Below are 18,251 nucleotides of genomic sequence, written 5' to 3' on the forward strand. Positions count from 1 at the left end.
AAGGAGAAGCAGCAAGAATGGCTGAACCATTTCTGGCTTCACTTTTAACTTCCAGTTTCGGCATGTTAAGGGAGCTTAATAATGAAATCAGCAGGACTGACCTGTTTTTCAAGTGTGTTGGCAAGACATAAGCCAGTCTGACAAAAAGAAACAATTGCAAATATAGTTTAGCAGCTCTTATTCGGGGCTGTTACAGCATCAGTGCAAGTGCTCAACAAAACAAAATGGCCACATTCTGACTGAATGAATGGGTAGAACAGGATGTGTAATGGGAACTAAGTGTAACTTGACTAAGCTGCATGGAAAACAAAATAAATCACATACTTTGACAGATTTGGATTTAAGAACATGAACGAGTTGATGTTAAGATGGAATTTTGAGTTGGAGAAAACTGCTCTCATCTTTCTATAATTAAACACTAAATAATTTTAACATCCTGTGATTTGGCAGACGACCTTTATTTGGTATTGGATACTTAACAGCAAGTGAAATAAACCTCCCAGTAGGAACTTCTTTGGCCATAGAGATGTTACTCAAGACTCTTCCAAATGGAGATCTGTGGGCTAATGTGATCTGTAACATGATTATGTAATTACATCACAATAATCAGAGTCAACTACAGAGATTTGTTCTAATTTAAAAACCATTTTGACCATTTTCATCATGCAGGAGATCACTGAGCCTTAAATCATCATTCAGTCCTCAGCATGACTAAAAGAATCTTACATCATTATTATCAATAATGGGGAAAAAATGCTTTAATATGTGTAAATGGATCATCATTCCAAGCTGCTAAGGTGGAAGCACATATGGAGCTCCAAAATCCTTAGTCAGCACCTTCAAAATCCATGACCACTTCCATTTAAGGACAAGTTCAGCAGATACATGGTAACATCAGCAGCTGCAAGTTCCTTTCCAAGGCACTCACCATCCTGACTTGGAAATATATTATCGTTCCTTCACTGTCACTAAGTCAAAATCCTGTAATTGCCTCCCCAGTGGCATTGTGGTAAAAATAAGAACTGCAGATGCTGGAAACCAGAGTTAGATTAGAGTGGTGCTGGAAAAGCACAATAGGTCAGGCAGCATCCGAGGAGCAGGAAAATCTATGTTACGGGCAAAAGCCCTTCATCAGGAATAGAGGCAGGGACATTAGGGAGGTGGGGGTGGGGAGAAAATAGCATATCTACTGTACAATAGGTGAATGGGGGTGGAGATGGAGGTAATAGGTCAGAGAGGAGGGTGGGGGAAGGTAACAAAGAGTACAATGGGTGAATGGTGGTGGGGATAAAGGTAATAGGTCAGAGAGGAAGGTGGGATGGATAGGTGGAAAGAAAGATAGGTACGTAGGACAGGTCATGAGGGTGGCGCTGAGCTGGAAGGCTGGAGCTGGGGTGAGGTGGGGGAAGGGGAAATGAGGAAACCGTTGAAGTCCACCTTGATGTCCTGGGGTTGAAGTGTTCCGAGGCGGAAGATGAGGCGTTCTTCCTCCAGGCGTCTGGTGGTGAGGGAGCGGCGGTGGAGGAGGCCCAGGACCTGCATGTCCTCGGCAGAGTGGGAGGGGAAGTTGAAATGTTGGGCCACATGGTGGTGGGATTGATTGGTGCAGGTGTCCCAGAGATGTTCCCTAAAGCACTCTGCTAGGAGGCGTCCAGTCTCCCCAATGTACAGGAGACCTCATCGGGTGCAACGGATACAATAAATTATATTGGTGGATGTGCAGGTGGAACTTTGATGGATGTTGGAGGCTCCTTTGGGGCCTCAAATGGAGGTGAGGGAGGAGGTGTGGGTGCAGGTTTTGCAAATCCTGCGGTGACAGGAGAAGGTGCCAGGATGGGAGGGTGGGTTGTAGGGGGGCGTGGACCTGAGCAGGTAGTCACGGAGGGAACGGTCTTTGCGGAAGGCGGAAAGGGGTGGGGAGGGAAATATATCCCTGGTGGTGGGGTCCGTTTGGAGGTGGCGGAAATGTCATCGGATGATTTGGTTTATGCGAAGGTTGGTAGGGTGGAAGGTGAGCACCAGGGGGGCTCTGTCCTTGTTATGGTTGGAGGGGTGGGATTTGAGGGCGGAGGGGTGGGATGTGGACGAGATGCGTTGGAGGGCATCTTTAACCACGTGGGAAGGGAAATTGTGGTCTCTAAAGAAGGATGCCAGTGGCATTGTGAGTCTACCTACAGCATTTGGACTGCAGCGACTCAGGAAGGCAGCTTTCTCAAGGGTAACTAGAGAGAGGCAATAAATGCTGGCAACCAGTGACACCCACATCCCACGACTGAATAAAACAAAAATGAACATCATGTAGTTTGAATTGTATTCGTTTAAAGTTAAAATTATGTTTAGTTTTTATCTTGAATATTTAAGCTTGGTTTCTGAACTTCAGACTGAGCTCTAGTGTATTTCAGAAACATTATCTACACCACTGGATCAAGATACTTCAGTTGGAAACTAGAGCTTTTTGGTGGATTCTAGGAATATGTACGTTTCCGATCTCAACAGTTCTTTAGCCCATGCATTATGTGGGATATACAAACATCAACACAATCAACTTTTATTTCTGATTTGGAGATGCCAGTGTTGGACTGGGGTGTACAAAGTTAAAAATCACACAACACCAGGTTATAGTCCAACAGGTTTAATTGGAGGCACACTAGCTTTCGGAGCGACGCTCCTTCAGGTGATAGTGGAGGGCTCAATCCTAACACACAGAATTTATAGCAAAAATTTACAGTGTGATGTAACTGAAATTATACATTGAAAAATTGATTGTCTGTTAAGTCTTTCATCTGTTTAAATACCATGATAGTTTCACTTCTTTCATGTGTGAATCACAAGACCTTTTTTTAAAAAGTTGCATTCTCAGGTTAGCTGTTAACAACGGTGATAGCTAGACAATATGTTGAAAGTGGTAAAAACAATGACTGCAGATGCTGGAAACATCCAGAATATGTTGAAGGTGTTATCCCCCTGTGTTTTCTGTCTATGCCATGATGTTTAGATTGATTCTAATCTAAAAAGTGAGATAACAGAGTTTTACATGAATGCATGCAGTTTTTGAGCAAAGTACAATGTAACCCTGAAAGTACAAATTCACCCCACAAAATATATGTGTGCATGTGGGTCTTTGTCTGTCTGTGACTGTGTCTGTCTGGGTTGGGGGTTGTGAGTGTGAGGAAGTGAATGTGTGTATGTGTAGTGAGTGTAGACTGTCTTAAGTCTGTGAGGAGGTGCATGTGTGGGTGTGGGAGTGTGTCTGTGTGTGTGTAGGAGTATCTGTGAGTGTGAATAGTGCAATGGTGGTCACCTGTAATGTGACATGAACCCAAGGTCCCGGTTGAAGCCCTCCCTATGGGTACCGAACTTAGCTATCAGCTCTGCTCGACCACTTTTCACTGCTGCCTGTCCCGAAGTCTGCCTTGGAGGATGGTCACCTCCAACTGGGAGGGAACACTTTTGTCTGTTGATTGAAATACTGAACAGCGAAGGATACCCTGTCAGTTGCAGCATGTGTCTGTCTCCTGAGGAGGTCATTACGGTTCCTTGCTTTGGCACTTCAGAACTGGCGGTCGAAGAGTTGGGCATCTGAGTCTGCTCAGATGAGGAGGAACATGACGGACACCTGGAAGAACTCAGGGATGCCCTCACAAGAACGGAGTATGATGCCCAATTCTTCGACCGCCAGTTCCGACGTGCCAAAGCAAGGAACCGTAATGACCTCCTCAGGAGACAGACACGTGCTGCAACTGACAGTGTACCCTTCGTTGTTCAGTATTTCCCAGGAACTGAAAAACTACGCCATGTTCTGCATGACCTGCAACGCATTATCAATGAGGATGAGCACCTCACCAAGGTCTTCCCCACACCTCCACTGCTTGCCTTTAAACAACTGCCACACCTCAAACAGATCATTGTTTGTAGCAAACTGCCCGGCTCTCAGGACAACTCTATACAACACTGTCACAGTAGGCGCTACAAGACGTGTCAGAGTGTGGTCATGGATACCACCATTACACGTGGGGACACCTCCCACCTTGTACATGGCAGGAAATCATGTGACTCAGCCAATGTTGTCTACCTTATACATTACAGGCAAGGATGCCCGGACGCACGGTACATTGGGGAAACCGAGCAAAGGCTATGACAACGGATGAATGGGCACCGCACAACAATCAACAGACAGGAGGGTTCCCTCCCAGTTGGGGAACACTTCAGTGGTCCAGGACATTCGACCTTGGACCTTTGGGTGACCATCCTCCAAGATGGACTTCGGGACAGGCAGCAGCGAAAAGTGGCCGAGCAGAGGATGATAGCTAAGATCAGTACCCATAGGGAGGGCCTCAACCGGGACCTTGGGTTCATGTCACATTACAGGTGATCACCATTACACTTCACTCACACACACACACACACACACACACACACTCTCTCTCTCTCTCTCTCTCTCTCTTTCACACACACACGCAGGCACTCCCATACACATGGACACACATACACACAGACACGCACACAGACACTCACACACATCCTTACAGACACACACACTCCCACACTCACACATGCACCCCCTCCCAGACTTAAGACACTCTGCACTCACTACACACACACACACACACACATACACTTTCTCACACTCACAACCCCCAACCCAGACAGACACACATTCACAAACAGACAAAGACCCACATGCACACATATATTTTGTGGGGTGAATTTGTACTTTCAGGGTTACATTGTACTTTGCTCAAAAACTGCATGCATTCATGTAGAACTCTGTTATCTCACTTTTAGATCAGAATCAATCTAAACATCATGGCATAGACAGACAACACAGGGGGATAACACCTTCAACATATTGTCTAGCTATCACCATTGTTAACAGCTAACCTGAGAATGCAACTTTTTAAATAAAGGTTTTGTGATTTATACATGAAAAAAGTGAAATTATCATGGTATTCAAACAGATGAAAGACTTAACTGATGATCAATTTTTCAACGTATAATTTTAATTACATCACACTGTAAATTTGTGTCATAAATTCTGTGTGTTAGGATTGAGCCCTCCACTATCACCTGATGAAGGACCGTCGCTCCAAAAGCTAGTGTGCTTCCAATTAAACCTATTGGACTATAACCTGGTATTGTGTGATTTTTAACTTTTATTTCAGTCATGTATAACAGGAACATCATCTCTGTTGTTTATCTAAAGTTTCATGTCCATTTTATCTTCCTCAACAGATCTTCTACAGCACAGAAGATGTTGAAATAATGCAATTAGCACATTATTGTTGGCATCTTCAAAAGGTATTGTGTTTATTCAGATTAGATTTTCTGTCTGAGGTTAATTGGATCAATATATCTTTTGGATGTCACGTTTGACAAGGCAAACTCAGACATGACTCAACCACAATAGTCCATATATAGTATGTCTAACAAAGAGTTTCTGCTGTCCTGCTCTCTCATTAGGGAGAGATGACTGGTGCTGGTTTAACCTGAGGGTCATCACACCTTAGGGAAGAGGAGATGTTGAGGAGAGTCCTTCATTGTAATCTCTGCCAGTTGTGGGAATTGAAGTCATGCTGTTGGCATTATCCTGTAGTGCAAACTAGCCAACTGAGCTCACTGACCCCTATGGGCAGGTTGTCTTATGTAGAAACTTTGAACAGACTCGGCTTGTACTTGCTAGGGTTTAAGAGTAACCAAAGTGACCAAAGTCCTTCAGGACCATATGACTGCTCTCTCATTACATGAAGAGATGAATGATGGTCAGTTTAACCAGAAGGTCACAGCATCTCAGGTAAGGGGTGAGGGTTGAGAAGATGGGACTTTCATGGCAACATCAGCCAGTGCAGGAACTGAACCTATACTGTTGGTGTTATTCTGTAGCACAAATCAGATGGCCAGCCAACTGTGCTAACCCACCCCATTACTATAATATTACAGCTAATGATGGTAGATACACCAAACTATTATCTGTGGTAGTCAGGTTCACGTTCCTCTGGAGTATTACTGGGGATTGATCAGCTAAACTGAGAATGGAAGTACAAGACCAGTTACCACATTGGTGGGATTCCTTCCACACATCTTCAGATTAATCTGCATTCCTATCCTCTAAAGATTAAGGTATCTTAACTTGATAAGAAGCAGGACATTTGCCTGTAATCTGCACTGCTTTCTCTGGTTAAATACCAGCAGTGCTCAATGTAAGTTTGTTGTCCCTAAGACTTGGTCTGTCAACAAGTGCCTCAATTTTCTGGCATTGTGGAGGCTGGGTCTTTCAAGGACAGAGTATTTGTTTAACTTGTGGCAGGGTTCAAACTGGATCTGTCTTAAATAGCATGATGGTTTTCTATCTGTGTCAGGAACCTTGCTGTCTAAAACAAGCTACTTTATAATTCTAGGAGAAAGTGAGGACCGCAGATGTTGGAGATCAGAGTCAAGAGTGAGTGCTGGAAAAATACAACGGGTCAGGCAGCATTCGAGAAGCAGGAGAATCAACGTTTCGGGCAAAAAAATCCTTCATCAAGAAAAGGGCTTGTGAGCCAAGGAGGTGGAGAGATAAATAAGAGGGGGGTGGGACTGAGGGGAGGTAGCTGAGAGTGCAATAGGTAGATGAAGGTGGGGGTAATGGTGATAGATCAGAGAGAAGGGTGCAGTGGATAGGCGGGAAGGAAGATGGACAAGTCTGTCCATCCCCTCAGCTCACCAGCCTCATTCCTGATGAAGGGCTCTTGCCCAAAATGTCGATTCTCCTGCTCCTCAGATGCTGCCTGACCTGCTGTGCTTTTCCAGCACCACACTCTCTACTTTACAATTCTGGTCGGGGAAGCAATTACATTGAGACAGTTTAAGGTGGCCAGTTTTGTAAGTAGTTTTAAATGCTTCTGGAATTCAATTTTTTTTTCAAAAAGCAGAAGCTTAAGCTTTGTATTTGATAAACATTATCAGGACTTCTGAAATAAAAATAACATGTAAACTCACAACTTTCCAAATTTCAAGGTTTCCAACTTGAAAATGTCTTCATAAACCTGATAATGCTTACCTGGACTTCCTTCAATTTCTCCCATTTTGGATTTGCAAAGTAATTGATTCCGATTACAGCTCCTGGAAGTTGCACATTGTTAATGAGGATTGCAAGCAACACTACATAAGGGAAGAGTGCAGTGAAGTATACAACCTGGTTAAGAAAATGCCAAGAAAAAATGATTAACTATTTGCATAAAGTTTGAAGATTACCTGTCGGATATATTTAACCATGAATATTCTGAAACATTTTGTTTGGTACCCTACTAAACTTAGGTTCCTCCACTAGCTGGTTGAATGCAATATCATAAATATCATAATGTCTTCAGGAAGGATGTGAAAAAAATTGGTAGGTCATGAGGGAAGATCTTAAAAAGGATGCCATGAGGAAGACCAATCTTGCTGTATAACTACAAATGGCTTGTGTGGAGAAATTTGATGCAACTCAGTGAAAGTTATCACACTAATGGAATTAGAAGTTATCTTAAGATTTGTGTGAAAGCAAAGTTGGGAAATCAGAAGCAAAATGCTGGGACAATTAACGGGGACAACTCTACATTGTATCTCTGAAGTTGCAATGCTGGGATCCCATGCGTTTTGCTCTATGTGTCAAGGACCTGAATTTGAGTATGGGAGTCAGTATCTTCAAGTTTATGCATAATACTTTTCTGGAAGCTATAATAAACTAGGAAGCAGAGAATTGAAAATTGGAAAATGTCATGGTAGAACAAGCGGTTGATGGAGCCATGAAAAATGCAGTTCATTGCAATAAAATCTGAAATGAAAATGGTTGCTGAGAAAATTCTAAACTGTAAAGCATTGTGCATGTGGGGTAGGTAAACTGAGGGATTCTGAGTTTCAGGAATGTGAATCATGGAAAGCTGGTTATACTGGTTGAAAAATGCAGGAAGAAATTAACTGGAATGCTGGACTTCATCACAAGATTATTAGATACAGAAGCAAGGAAATCTGACTGAAATTGTATGGAACACTGGTGAGGCTTCATGTTAATCTGGTATTCTGATTTGCAATATAGGAAGTGTATACTAACCTTGAAAAAAACACATTGATAATTAATTAAGATGGCACTTAGGAAAAAGAGATTTAGTTATAACAAGAGATTACATAAATCTGGTTATATCTCGGAAATGAAGGGGTTAGGGGGTTATTTAACCAAAAAGGTTGGCATGTTTAAAATAGATGGATAGAAACAAAGGATTCCTAATTTCACTTCTGAAAGATCTGGCTCTATTTCTTAGGCTATGACCCCAGTTATATGTTCAGAGCAATCTAAATAGCTTCTTGCTATCAATTCCATCTGTTCCCTTTGTTTTCTTCAAACTTTTGAAGAATCACTCAAGAATCTTGTATATTTGAGAAACATAAGATCATAATACGTAGTAGCCAAAATTGGCCTATCGATCCACTCAGCCATTCAATGAGATCATGGTTGATCTGATAATCCTAAATCCAAACTATCCATGATTTCCTTCTGAAAGTACTTTAATGTGATCACTTAGATAAATGTTCCTGCATGTTAGGCTATTAACTGAATCCAGAAATCAAACACATTACTTATCAGTAAACCTAATATGACCAATCCAATGATTTATTCTGAGACATATCATTGCAGAAAATTATTCCAAATACATTCAAGAATTTTGTGAACACTTTGTTATCTGCTAGTCTGCTTCTTCCAATCTACATGAAAGTTAACTCAACCTGCCCCCATTTAAATCATTTTGTCTTTACTACACGCTTGTGAAATCTCTCCATATGTACATCCTAACTTTTAACAGTTCTGATCACAGGAACTACATACAATATTAAAGATTTTTCTATTTCTTGATACTATCCATCCACTTTCTGCTTGTCCTTTATTTTATTTTGTCTTCCATTGAAGTGATTTCAACCTTAATTATTTAGATTACTTATTTTTGTTCTCATTTCCCTACCTTGCCTGAGAAACTGTCATATTTACTTCCCAGTCCATATCTTGCAGCTATGTCTCTGTAATGGCTGCCTCATCATAAAGTCCCAGTTGAATTTGCCTGCAGTTCATTCAATTGGATCATCATACATCATCATGCATTTGTACAAAGAATAGTTATTTGGGGATTTGCACTCTAACTGCCCTTCTGCTCCACTGTTTACTCACACTTTTAAAATCTCTTTCTACATTTTATTTCTTTACATCTTTTAGTTTTACCTTTACTCCCAGTGCTTAAAGCACAATTCCTGACTGTTTTTCTGTTCCCTTTCATTAATGGTGGAAGCATATAAGTTCCTGAAGGATCTTGACAGAATAGATATGGAGAGGGTATTTGCTCTTCTAGGAAAATCTAGAGCATGGGTCACTTTAAAAATGAGGGATTGCTCTCTTATAACAAAGCTTACGTGACTTGTTTTAAACTCCCGGAAGATTATTAGTCACAGAATTCCTATAGTGTGGAAGCAGGCCATTTGGCCCATTGAACCTACACTGACAAGCATCTCACCCAGACCAAACCCCCTACATTTCCCAAGGCAAATCCAGCAAGCCTGCATATCCCTGGATAATTTAGCATGACCAATCCACCTAACCTGCACATCTTTGGACTGTAGGAGGGAATCAGTGTACCTTATGGAAACCCAATTAGACATGGGGAGAATTGACAAATTCCACAAAGTTACCCAAGGCTGGATTCAAACCTGGGTCCCCAGAGCTGTGAGGTAGTAATGCTAACCACTGAGCCACTGCTTTGGAGCTTTCTGTCGGAAAGGTGTTGGAAGGAGAGACCTTGAATATTTTAAAGTCACATTTAAATAGATTCTTGTTAAGCAAGGGCTGAAAGATCATCAAGGATGGGTAGGATTGTGGATTTGAGGTTACAGTCAGATCAGACATGGCTGTTTTTGAATAGTGGGAGAATATGAGGGGCTGAATGGCTTTCTGCTCCTAATCCATAAATTCATAAATACATGTAGCAAAATAAATTGGTAACACAGATGTCATTAGGAATCTGAAATAACTGTATATAACCTTAATTAATTTAATTTTAACGATCCAGAAAAAATACTGTGAGAACATGAGATATATTTTCTGAAATTCAATTGAGGAGTTTAAACTTGAGATTAATTGATAATTTGATGAAAAATAGTTTTGATAAACGATGGAGGAAGGACAAGGTACTGAGAATAATAAAGACAAGTTTTGCCATGTTTATTTGTTTGACAACTTTACTCCTGCTGCTCTGGAGTTTAACGTTACAGCCACACTGTGACTTTAAAGCAAATCCATTTTACAATAAAAATGTAGTAACGCTTGTGGATATGAGTGTTATCACACATCATTTATGAGTTAAGTGACTGTGTAAAATGGAAGCCATGTGCTAATTAACATAAATCTCGCCTTCGCTCTCTGAGCTATGAGCTGATTCAGCAATGCAAATGCTATTTGCCTCAAATGAGAGACTTTCTACGCAAATTTAATGTTCATTACCCAAGTAATTAAATGTTCTTGGCCATTGTTAAAACAGTAATAACATTGGAGGTCACTACACTACTTAGAATTCACTAATCACAGAAGAAAATCAATAAATGTCCCTGCATAAACTATTCCAGATGAGATTTTGATGCAGCTTTAATAAAACAAAGTTTTTCTCTGTAATCACATTACCCAATAGTGCATTAAGTAATTTCTTCAACAGTCAACAGTGTATGTTTTTTATTCTTTGGGTTATTGAAATTACAAAACAATTTTGATTTGTAAAGTAACCCAAATAATCATTTTAGTGGCTGCTTAAACTAAATGACCTCAAAGAGGATAGCCTTTCTTCCCCTCTTTACCAGAAAAAAAATCTATTTCTTGCCTTACATTCTGCATGGCTCCTGCCCATACTTTGCTCACTACGAAATATAATTTAAGCACCACTTGTCTAGCTAGAAAACAAACAGTAACAATGTTTTATTTCTCCTAGTAATTGCGTTGTGGTCACTACGTCAACGTTCATGTATCTGGATTAGGTGGAACTTGGGAACATTACTCATACTTTATATCCAATGTTTTTGAGTGAGTAGCCCACTACTTCAATGTTCATGCCTTTGGATTAGGTGGAACTTGGGAACGTTACTCGTATATTATATCCACTATTATTGTGTGAGGATCCTAAGTCTATAAAAGACCCCAGATGCATGTCTTAACTGTGCAAGCTGCCCAAGGAAGGGAGGGAAGCCTATGTGAAACCTTCATCTTCAGAAAAGGAAAGAACATAAACAAAGCAATGACAAAATAAGGCTCAAGATAAAAAAACAGTGAGTTGTTAATATTCTAAGCTTCCACTGTTCTATCAAGTACATGGATGAGGTACAAGGAGACACCCACTGCTGACAGAAGCATACTTGAATGAATCTTTTGCAAAGGAGGAGAGACTAAAAAGTTATGAAATAAAAGTGAGTCATGAGAGAGTGTTGTTAACGGATACTTTGATTTGTTGGTCTTATGAAGTAAATTCTGAAGAAATTTATCATAATACAGTGCTATTTAAAAATAATTTTGAGTTTTTTCACAAAACAAACAGTATTCTGAAAGAAAAAGCTATCTAAATGAGATAATATAATAACTAACCATAAACCTACCTTTCCAGTCCATGTTACCCCTTTAAATATACAGAAATAAACAATCACCCAGGCAAGAATCAGAAGACCAAAAAGCTCCCAGCGCATATTCCCAAGGTTATCCAGACCATTTGTCTTCTGAAGAACATTGTAACTAAACAAATGAGGCAAAGATAATGTAATCTCAGTGATCACAATTCATTCGCAAGCAGATTTTTCTTCACCATTGCTAGTAATGACAACAAATAGAAACTGGGGTGAGAAAAAGATAGTTGAATCAGAACAATTAAAGTGCAAACAACAAAGGATTAGAATGGTCCAGATTTTTCAATGTTTTCCTCCAAGTAATATGGAGATTGAATTAATCCTGAAATGGCGGATATAAGGAAAAAGCAAACAAACTATCCAAAAGGGAAGGGATTATCTGTGGTTTCTGCACTGCAAACTATCTTTTGAATTGAATTAAATATTGAAGTATTGTGCTTTCACAAACAGCAAGTTTCATAGAATCATCTCATGTATTGTAAATTTGTCAGCCACTATAACAGACCTCAAACAATGTCCCCAAGCAAATACTGATTACAAAGAAAGATTCTAGAAGATGCACATTTGGAACCCATATCACTGAAATGCATCAAGAAATGAATGCAAGAAACTAAATGAGATTTTTCATGTTTCAATTTGTTATTACACTTTCATCATTTGTGCCTGGATGAATCACCAAAACAGATCAATATGATGCAGTTAAAGGTTCACCTTAGATAACCTAATGAAGAAAAAAAACCTGTGAATCATAAGCTGTGGGGAAAGGCTGAATAGGCTGGGGCTGTTTTCCCTGGAGCGTCGGAAGCTGAGGGGTGACCTTATAGAGGTTTACAAAATTATGAGGGGCATGGATAGGATAAATAGACAAAGTCTTTTCCATGGGTTGGAGGAGCCCAGAACCAGAGGGCATAGGTTTAGGGTGAGAGGGGAAAGATATAAAAGGGACCTAAGGGGCAACTGTTTCACACAGAGGGTGGTACATGTATGGAATGAGCTGCCAGAGGATGTGGTGGAGGCTGGTACAATTGCAACATTTAAAAGGCATTTGGATGGGTATATGAATAGGAAGGATTTGGAGGGATATGGGCCGGGTGCTGGCAGGTGGGACTAGATTCGGTTGGGATATCTGGTTGGCATGGACGGGTCTGTACATGGACGGGTTTCCATGCTGTACATCTCTATGACTCTATGACTCCATATGGCAGCAGAGCAGCTATTGGATAAGAAATAGGAAAAAGATCAGATTATCTTTCTGTACTAACCACAAAGAACCTGTGACTGCATATTTATGCTTTGGTTTTGAAAATACATTATAAATGTAACTGGATGATATCATGAAGAGTTAAGGCATTGGATTTAAAAAGCTAATGAATTAAGGAGCCATTTCTGTTTCATATCTTAACTTATACATGATGCAGTGAAAATGGACATCAATAATGGAAGGCTCTATCGCTAACCTCATTGAAACTGCAATATCACTTCAGCAATAGTTGCTTAGATAATAGACGACTAAACAAAATCTAGAAATTGCCCATCATCAATAAAAAGAATAATTGTATTGCGATGGTATCTGTAGCACAGTCTGTGTCAGACCTTTGGGTGACAGACTGCAATTTCATGATGCAATTTCATACACACAATTGCATTGAAATTCTACAGTTGCTGTCAATTTTAGAGGGATAATGATAGTGAACAGCAACAGTTCACCACCAACTTACATCCACCAGCAATGACTGGCACATTACATCTAACTATTTGTATTCACTCCCACCTCACACCACTTTAACATGATCAGTAAAATGCACGAGGTTGCTTTCAATAGTTCCTTGAGCAAATTCTATCCCATCGTGGAAGATCTATGACCCCCAAACCCTGCATACCCATGACCGTAAATTGCTGCTGCGCTTAAAGTCATCCAATTTAGGTATGTAATCTCAACATTAAGATTTTGTTAGATTTCTAAATATATTACATTTTAAAAGTTTATTTTCTTTTTATCTTTTTCCCTTTCTCTTCGTTCAATCTTTCTTTCATTTCTTTACTTTTCTTTCAGCTAGTCAAGTTTGCATTTCTTTCTCCACTGTTACTCTATTTCCCAAATTTTCAAGCTGACTTATGCAGGAATACACAGTGGCTTGTACCATTTACTCAAGTTCCAGTCGCTTGGTTCCTCCTGCACTTGGAACAATTGTCAATGCCAGACAAGTTGATTGCCAGTACCCAATACCTATCAGCTAACCCTTACATCCACTTTCTACACAAGATAATTAAATATCTAACCATAAGACTGTTGGGGTACAGTGGAAATGTCCCTACTTTTGGACCAGAAGACTGAGGTTCAGGTCCCTCCTGCTCCTGGGCTGTATAATACTGTTCCTCAACAAGTTGATTACAAATATCTCAAAACCTAACCATGGAAAGGCAAAGCTAGCTAATAGCAGATGCCGTTGTATGTCTTGCCATAGAATATTATGGCACGTTTTGTCTTGATTAAAAGATTACAGGTCAAAAAACATTGGAGGGATTGAAACTACAGATGAATGATATGAACTGACGAATCAGTAAATTTGGCTGATACTTTGCAAGTTGCTTTCTTTGATCTTTACAGAAAAATGGTGTAGTTAATATTATATGAAAGGCTGGCATGAAGGGCATTGGGCCTTCAATCAGAAAGCCATATTTTAACTATTAAATACCTGATATTAAACATTGGTTAGATAGACTCCACGTACATACTTGCTATTCAGTGTTTTATTTTGACTCACACTCTGTAAACTTCAGCGACACTCATTATTTGTTCCCATACAAACAAACACCCATTTCTGGATGAGAAGCTTCCTCACTGAATTTTGTAATTTCCCAACAATGGTACTATTTGGAATACAGTTAGATATTCTAACTTGAATGAGGATGAGGGCACATATTTTTCTTTTTAATTAAGTTTTATTTTATCCTTTGGATTGAGCACTTGTGGACCAAGATGTCAGGAAGTTCTTTCTGTTGGGGGTGATTCTGGGATTGGGGTTAGGGGGAAGTGGGGTTGGAAGCAAAGGTTGTTGGGATGGCTACTGAGAGTCAATCTCAATCATCCTTCCCCTCCCTCCTCCTCATCTTGCCCCCCCCACTCCCCAACCCTCAATCTGCCCATATTGATCTTCCAGTCACATGGGCTAACTCTTTCCAATTCCACCTCAACCTGAACTAAATACAGCCCAGGCAGTAATAGCCCCTTAAGTGGTCTTTAACTAAAGATTTTTTTTAACTTCCTATGAACCTCAATTGATAGTGGAATGGAAGGTTGCAGCTTCGGACTTCTTGCCTATAACCAAATGTCCCAGAATAAAAGGAAACTATGAATTACTGTAAGGTATCGACCAATATACACTGCACAGCTGATTTATCCCTCAAATTATAATCTTCTAAAATCATCCAGGGTCAGGCAATAATGTATATTAACAGTCTTGGCCAGGTTCCAAAACCAAAGGTACCTCCAGGAGATAAAGGACCATTTATCACCGGATGTTGGCCAAGTCTAGAGGGTAGAAACCACAGACCTAAAGCACACACTTTGGATTTTCTCTCTTATCTTCACCCCCAATTCTTCTGAAAGGTGCGGAATTATTTTAATACTTGTCCATTAGCACTCAGAAAACATTGAATGTTACCTTTTATCAGTATGCTGTTGTCCATTTGAACTGAAGGCAATTTAAATAAAACAGAGGCTGGCAGTGTAAACATAATCTACTTTAAAAGACAAATACTATGCTTAGAGGAAATGCTTGGTTTTCGGGGTCAGAAGGACACTGGAACCTTTTAAAAATGGTGGGTGGAATCTGAATGGTGGGATCCCTGGCCACATTCACAATGTTCAGTGGCGTGGGCTAAGGGTGAGGTCAATGAGCCTGCATTCTTCACTCCTGATCTGATGGCTCCTCTGTAGGATTCAGCATCTCTGAGCCCCTGGAATTGGGCCAGTTTGAGTTCAAGGTCCCTCAGAGGAGTTTGGTTTTAGCCAAGAAGTCTGAAGCTGGAACCTTCCATTCCACTATCAATTAAGGATCCAAGGAAGTCAAAAAAAATCTTTATTTAAAGACCACTAAAGTGGCTATTCCTGCCTGGGGTGGATTTAGTTCAGGTTGAGGTGGGATGGGGAAGAGTTAGCCCGTGTGACTGGTAGATGATTATGGGCAGATTGGGGATGGGAGGAGTGCAAGATGAGGAGGAGGGAGGGGAGGGATGATTGAGATTGACTCTCAGTAACCATCCCAACAACCTTGCTTCCCCCTAACCCCAATCCCAGAATCACCCCCAACAGAAAGAACTTCCTGACGTCTTGGTACACAAACCCTCAATCTGAAGGATGAAATAAAACTTAACTAAAAAGAAAAATAAATGCTTTCCAACTCTGAATAAGACCTTTCCTGTTGTAACTGAAAAGCAGCACATTATAGTTTTATTATTTAAAACAGCAATGGATTTTAATTTCCTTCACACAAGCTGTCTTTGCTGAGCTTTAGTGTAAGGTAGTTACAGAGGACTTTGTCTAGATTAGAGTGGTGCTGGAAAAGCACAGCAGGTCAGGCAGCATCTGAGGAGCAGGAAAATTGACATTTCAGGAAAAAGCTGATGAAGGGCTTTTGCCCGAAATGTTGATTTTCCTGCTCCTCGGATGCTGCCTGACCTGCTGTGCTTTTGCAGCACCACTCTAATCTAGACTCTGATCTCCAGCATCTGCAGTCCTCACTTTTGCCACAGAGGACTTTGGCTGATCAGAGATCATGATCTCATGTCAGAATCTTTAGCATTTGAACAGAAAAGGGAGTTTGTCAAAACAAATATATCAACCTGTTTTTAAATAACAAATGGTTGAAGTAGGAGGCTTTGAACCCAGACCTCATGTCTCAGAGGTAGGGACACAACCACTATACCACCAGAGTTCTCCCTTACAGGGAGCTTGTACCTTTCTTGCCTAATCAACCTGTTCAGCAATGGTTATTACACAGCTCTGGAAGAGGTGGGACTTGAGCCCAGATCTTTTAGTATAGGGACACTACCACTGTACCACAAGAGCCCTCCTGCACAGGGAGCTTATAACATTTCCATAAAACCTGCAACTGAGGTGGGAGATAAACAGCCTCTCAAGATTTAATTCAAACCAAATAGCAATTCATCAATATGGAGTGGAAGCAATATCAGGTAATGGTCTGAAATAGTTGTCAATGAATGTAACCACTCAAGTTAATTGTCCCCAAGAGCTTCTTTGTTGACAGCTTTATCGAAAGACTTCGCAAGGATCATAGCTAGTATGTCTGGGACTGAACTGATGAGTTACTTCAAAAGGAATACTTTCGATGAAACCGATTTAACATGGGAAATGATCTGATTTGCCTTAGGTGAACACTAACATTGCTGAATGGACTAGTTGCCTTATTTTTCTTTATCTGAAAAATGTGTTGCTGGAAAAGCACAGCAGGTCAGGCAGCATCCAAGGAGCAGGAGAATCGAGGTTTCAGGAATTCCTGAAGAAGGGCTTATGCCCGAAACATCGATTCTCCTGCTCCTTGGATGCTGCCTGACCTGCTACGCTTTTCCAGCAACACATTTTTTAGCTCTGATCTCCAGCATCTGCAGTCCTCACTTTCTCCTTATTTTTCTTTATCCATAGGACATGCATATCTTTGGCATGGCCAACAATTTTAGACCATTCCTAATTGCCCCTGAACAGGTTGTGCTGAGCCTTCATCTTAAGAACTGGGCTGTGTGCTAGAGGGCATTTAAATATTAAGCATGTTATTGTGGGTCTGAAGTCCATTTAGGTCAGACTGGGTAAGGACAGCAGATTGTTCTCCCTAAAGTGTATTCAGAAAGCAGATGGGCGTTTGTAATGATCTAATCAACATTACAGATGTAATGGTTGTACTCCTGATTTATTCGCTTGTAATTCCATGGCGGTTATAGTAGAATGTGAATTATTCACCAATGACTCCGAATTTCTGGTTCAGTGACATAACCAATGTGCTACTATACCAAGGTACAAATAGGAGCAGTGGGTGTTTGTGCTGTGGGGCAAGTGGAGAAATCACATCATTTACATTTCTTTCTGAAGAGAGTACAATAGTCCTCTGCACTCATGTTGTTACCTGGTTATATGACACAATTGGATATTTTAGAAAGGTATCAGATTTAAGCCCAGGGTACTCGACAACACAGTTGTACAAAGTTAAAAATCACATAACACCAGGTTATAGTCCAACAGGTTTAATTGGAAGCACTAGGTGGTTGTGACCACCCGATGAAGGAGTGGCGCTCTGAAAGCTAGTGCTTCCAATTAAACCTGTTGGACTATAACCTGGTATTGTGTGATTTTTAACTTTGTACACCCCAGTCCAACACCGGCATCTCCAAATCATGAACATGGTTGTAGATTGCTTAGTCAGTGCTAGTACTACTAGACAACATTAACAAAAATCCTTGAGTAGGATAAACAAATCAATTTTTTTCCCAATTTCCAGTTTTGAAAGCATTGCTAATGAGGCACAGAATGTGAACCATAGTACAGAATGCATGCTATGAATTAATGCTACAACAATTAA

General features: G+C 40.5%; 1 protein-coding gene across 2 annotated transcripts in view; it reads right to left on the reverse strand.

Annotated features, from left to right (window-relative positions):
- LOC140491437 (sodium- and chloride-dependent GABA transporter 1) overlaps window positions 1-18,251 on the reverse strand; it is a 110,429-nt gene that overhangs the window by 39,769 nt on the left and 52,409 nt on the right. For both annotated transcript variants that reach the window (XM_072589604.1, XM_072589605.1), the window contains exons 4-5: window positions 11,635-11,767; window positions 7,037-7,171 (exon numbers count right to left, since the gene is read on the reverse strand). In XM_072589604.1, coding sequence (XP_072445705.1) covers window positions 7,037-7,171; window positions 11,635-11,767 — 268 coding nt within the window. The remainder of the gene's footprint in view (window positions 1-7,036; window positions 7,172-11,634; window positions 11,768-18,251) is intronic.

The sequence above is a fragment of the Chiloscyllium punctatum genome, chromosome 19 (assembly GCF_047496795.1).
Source record: "Chiloscyllium punctatum isolate Juve2018m chromosome 19, sChiPun1.3, whole genome shotgun sequence".
Taxonomy (NCBI): domain Eukaryota; kingdom Metazoa; phylum Chordata; class Chondrichthyes; order Orectolobiformes; family Hemiscylliidae; genus Chiloscyllium; species Chiloscyllium punctatum.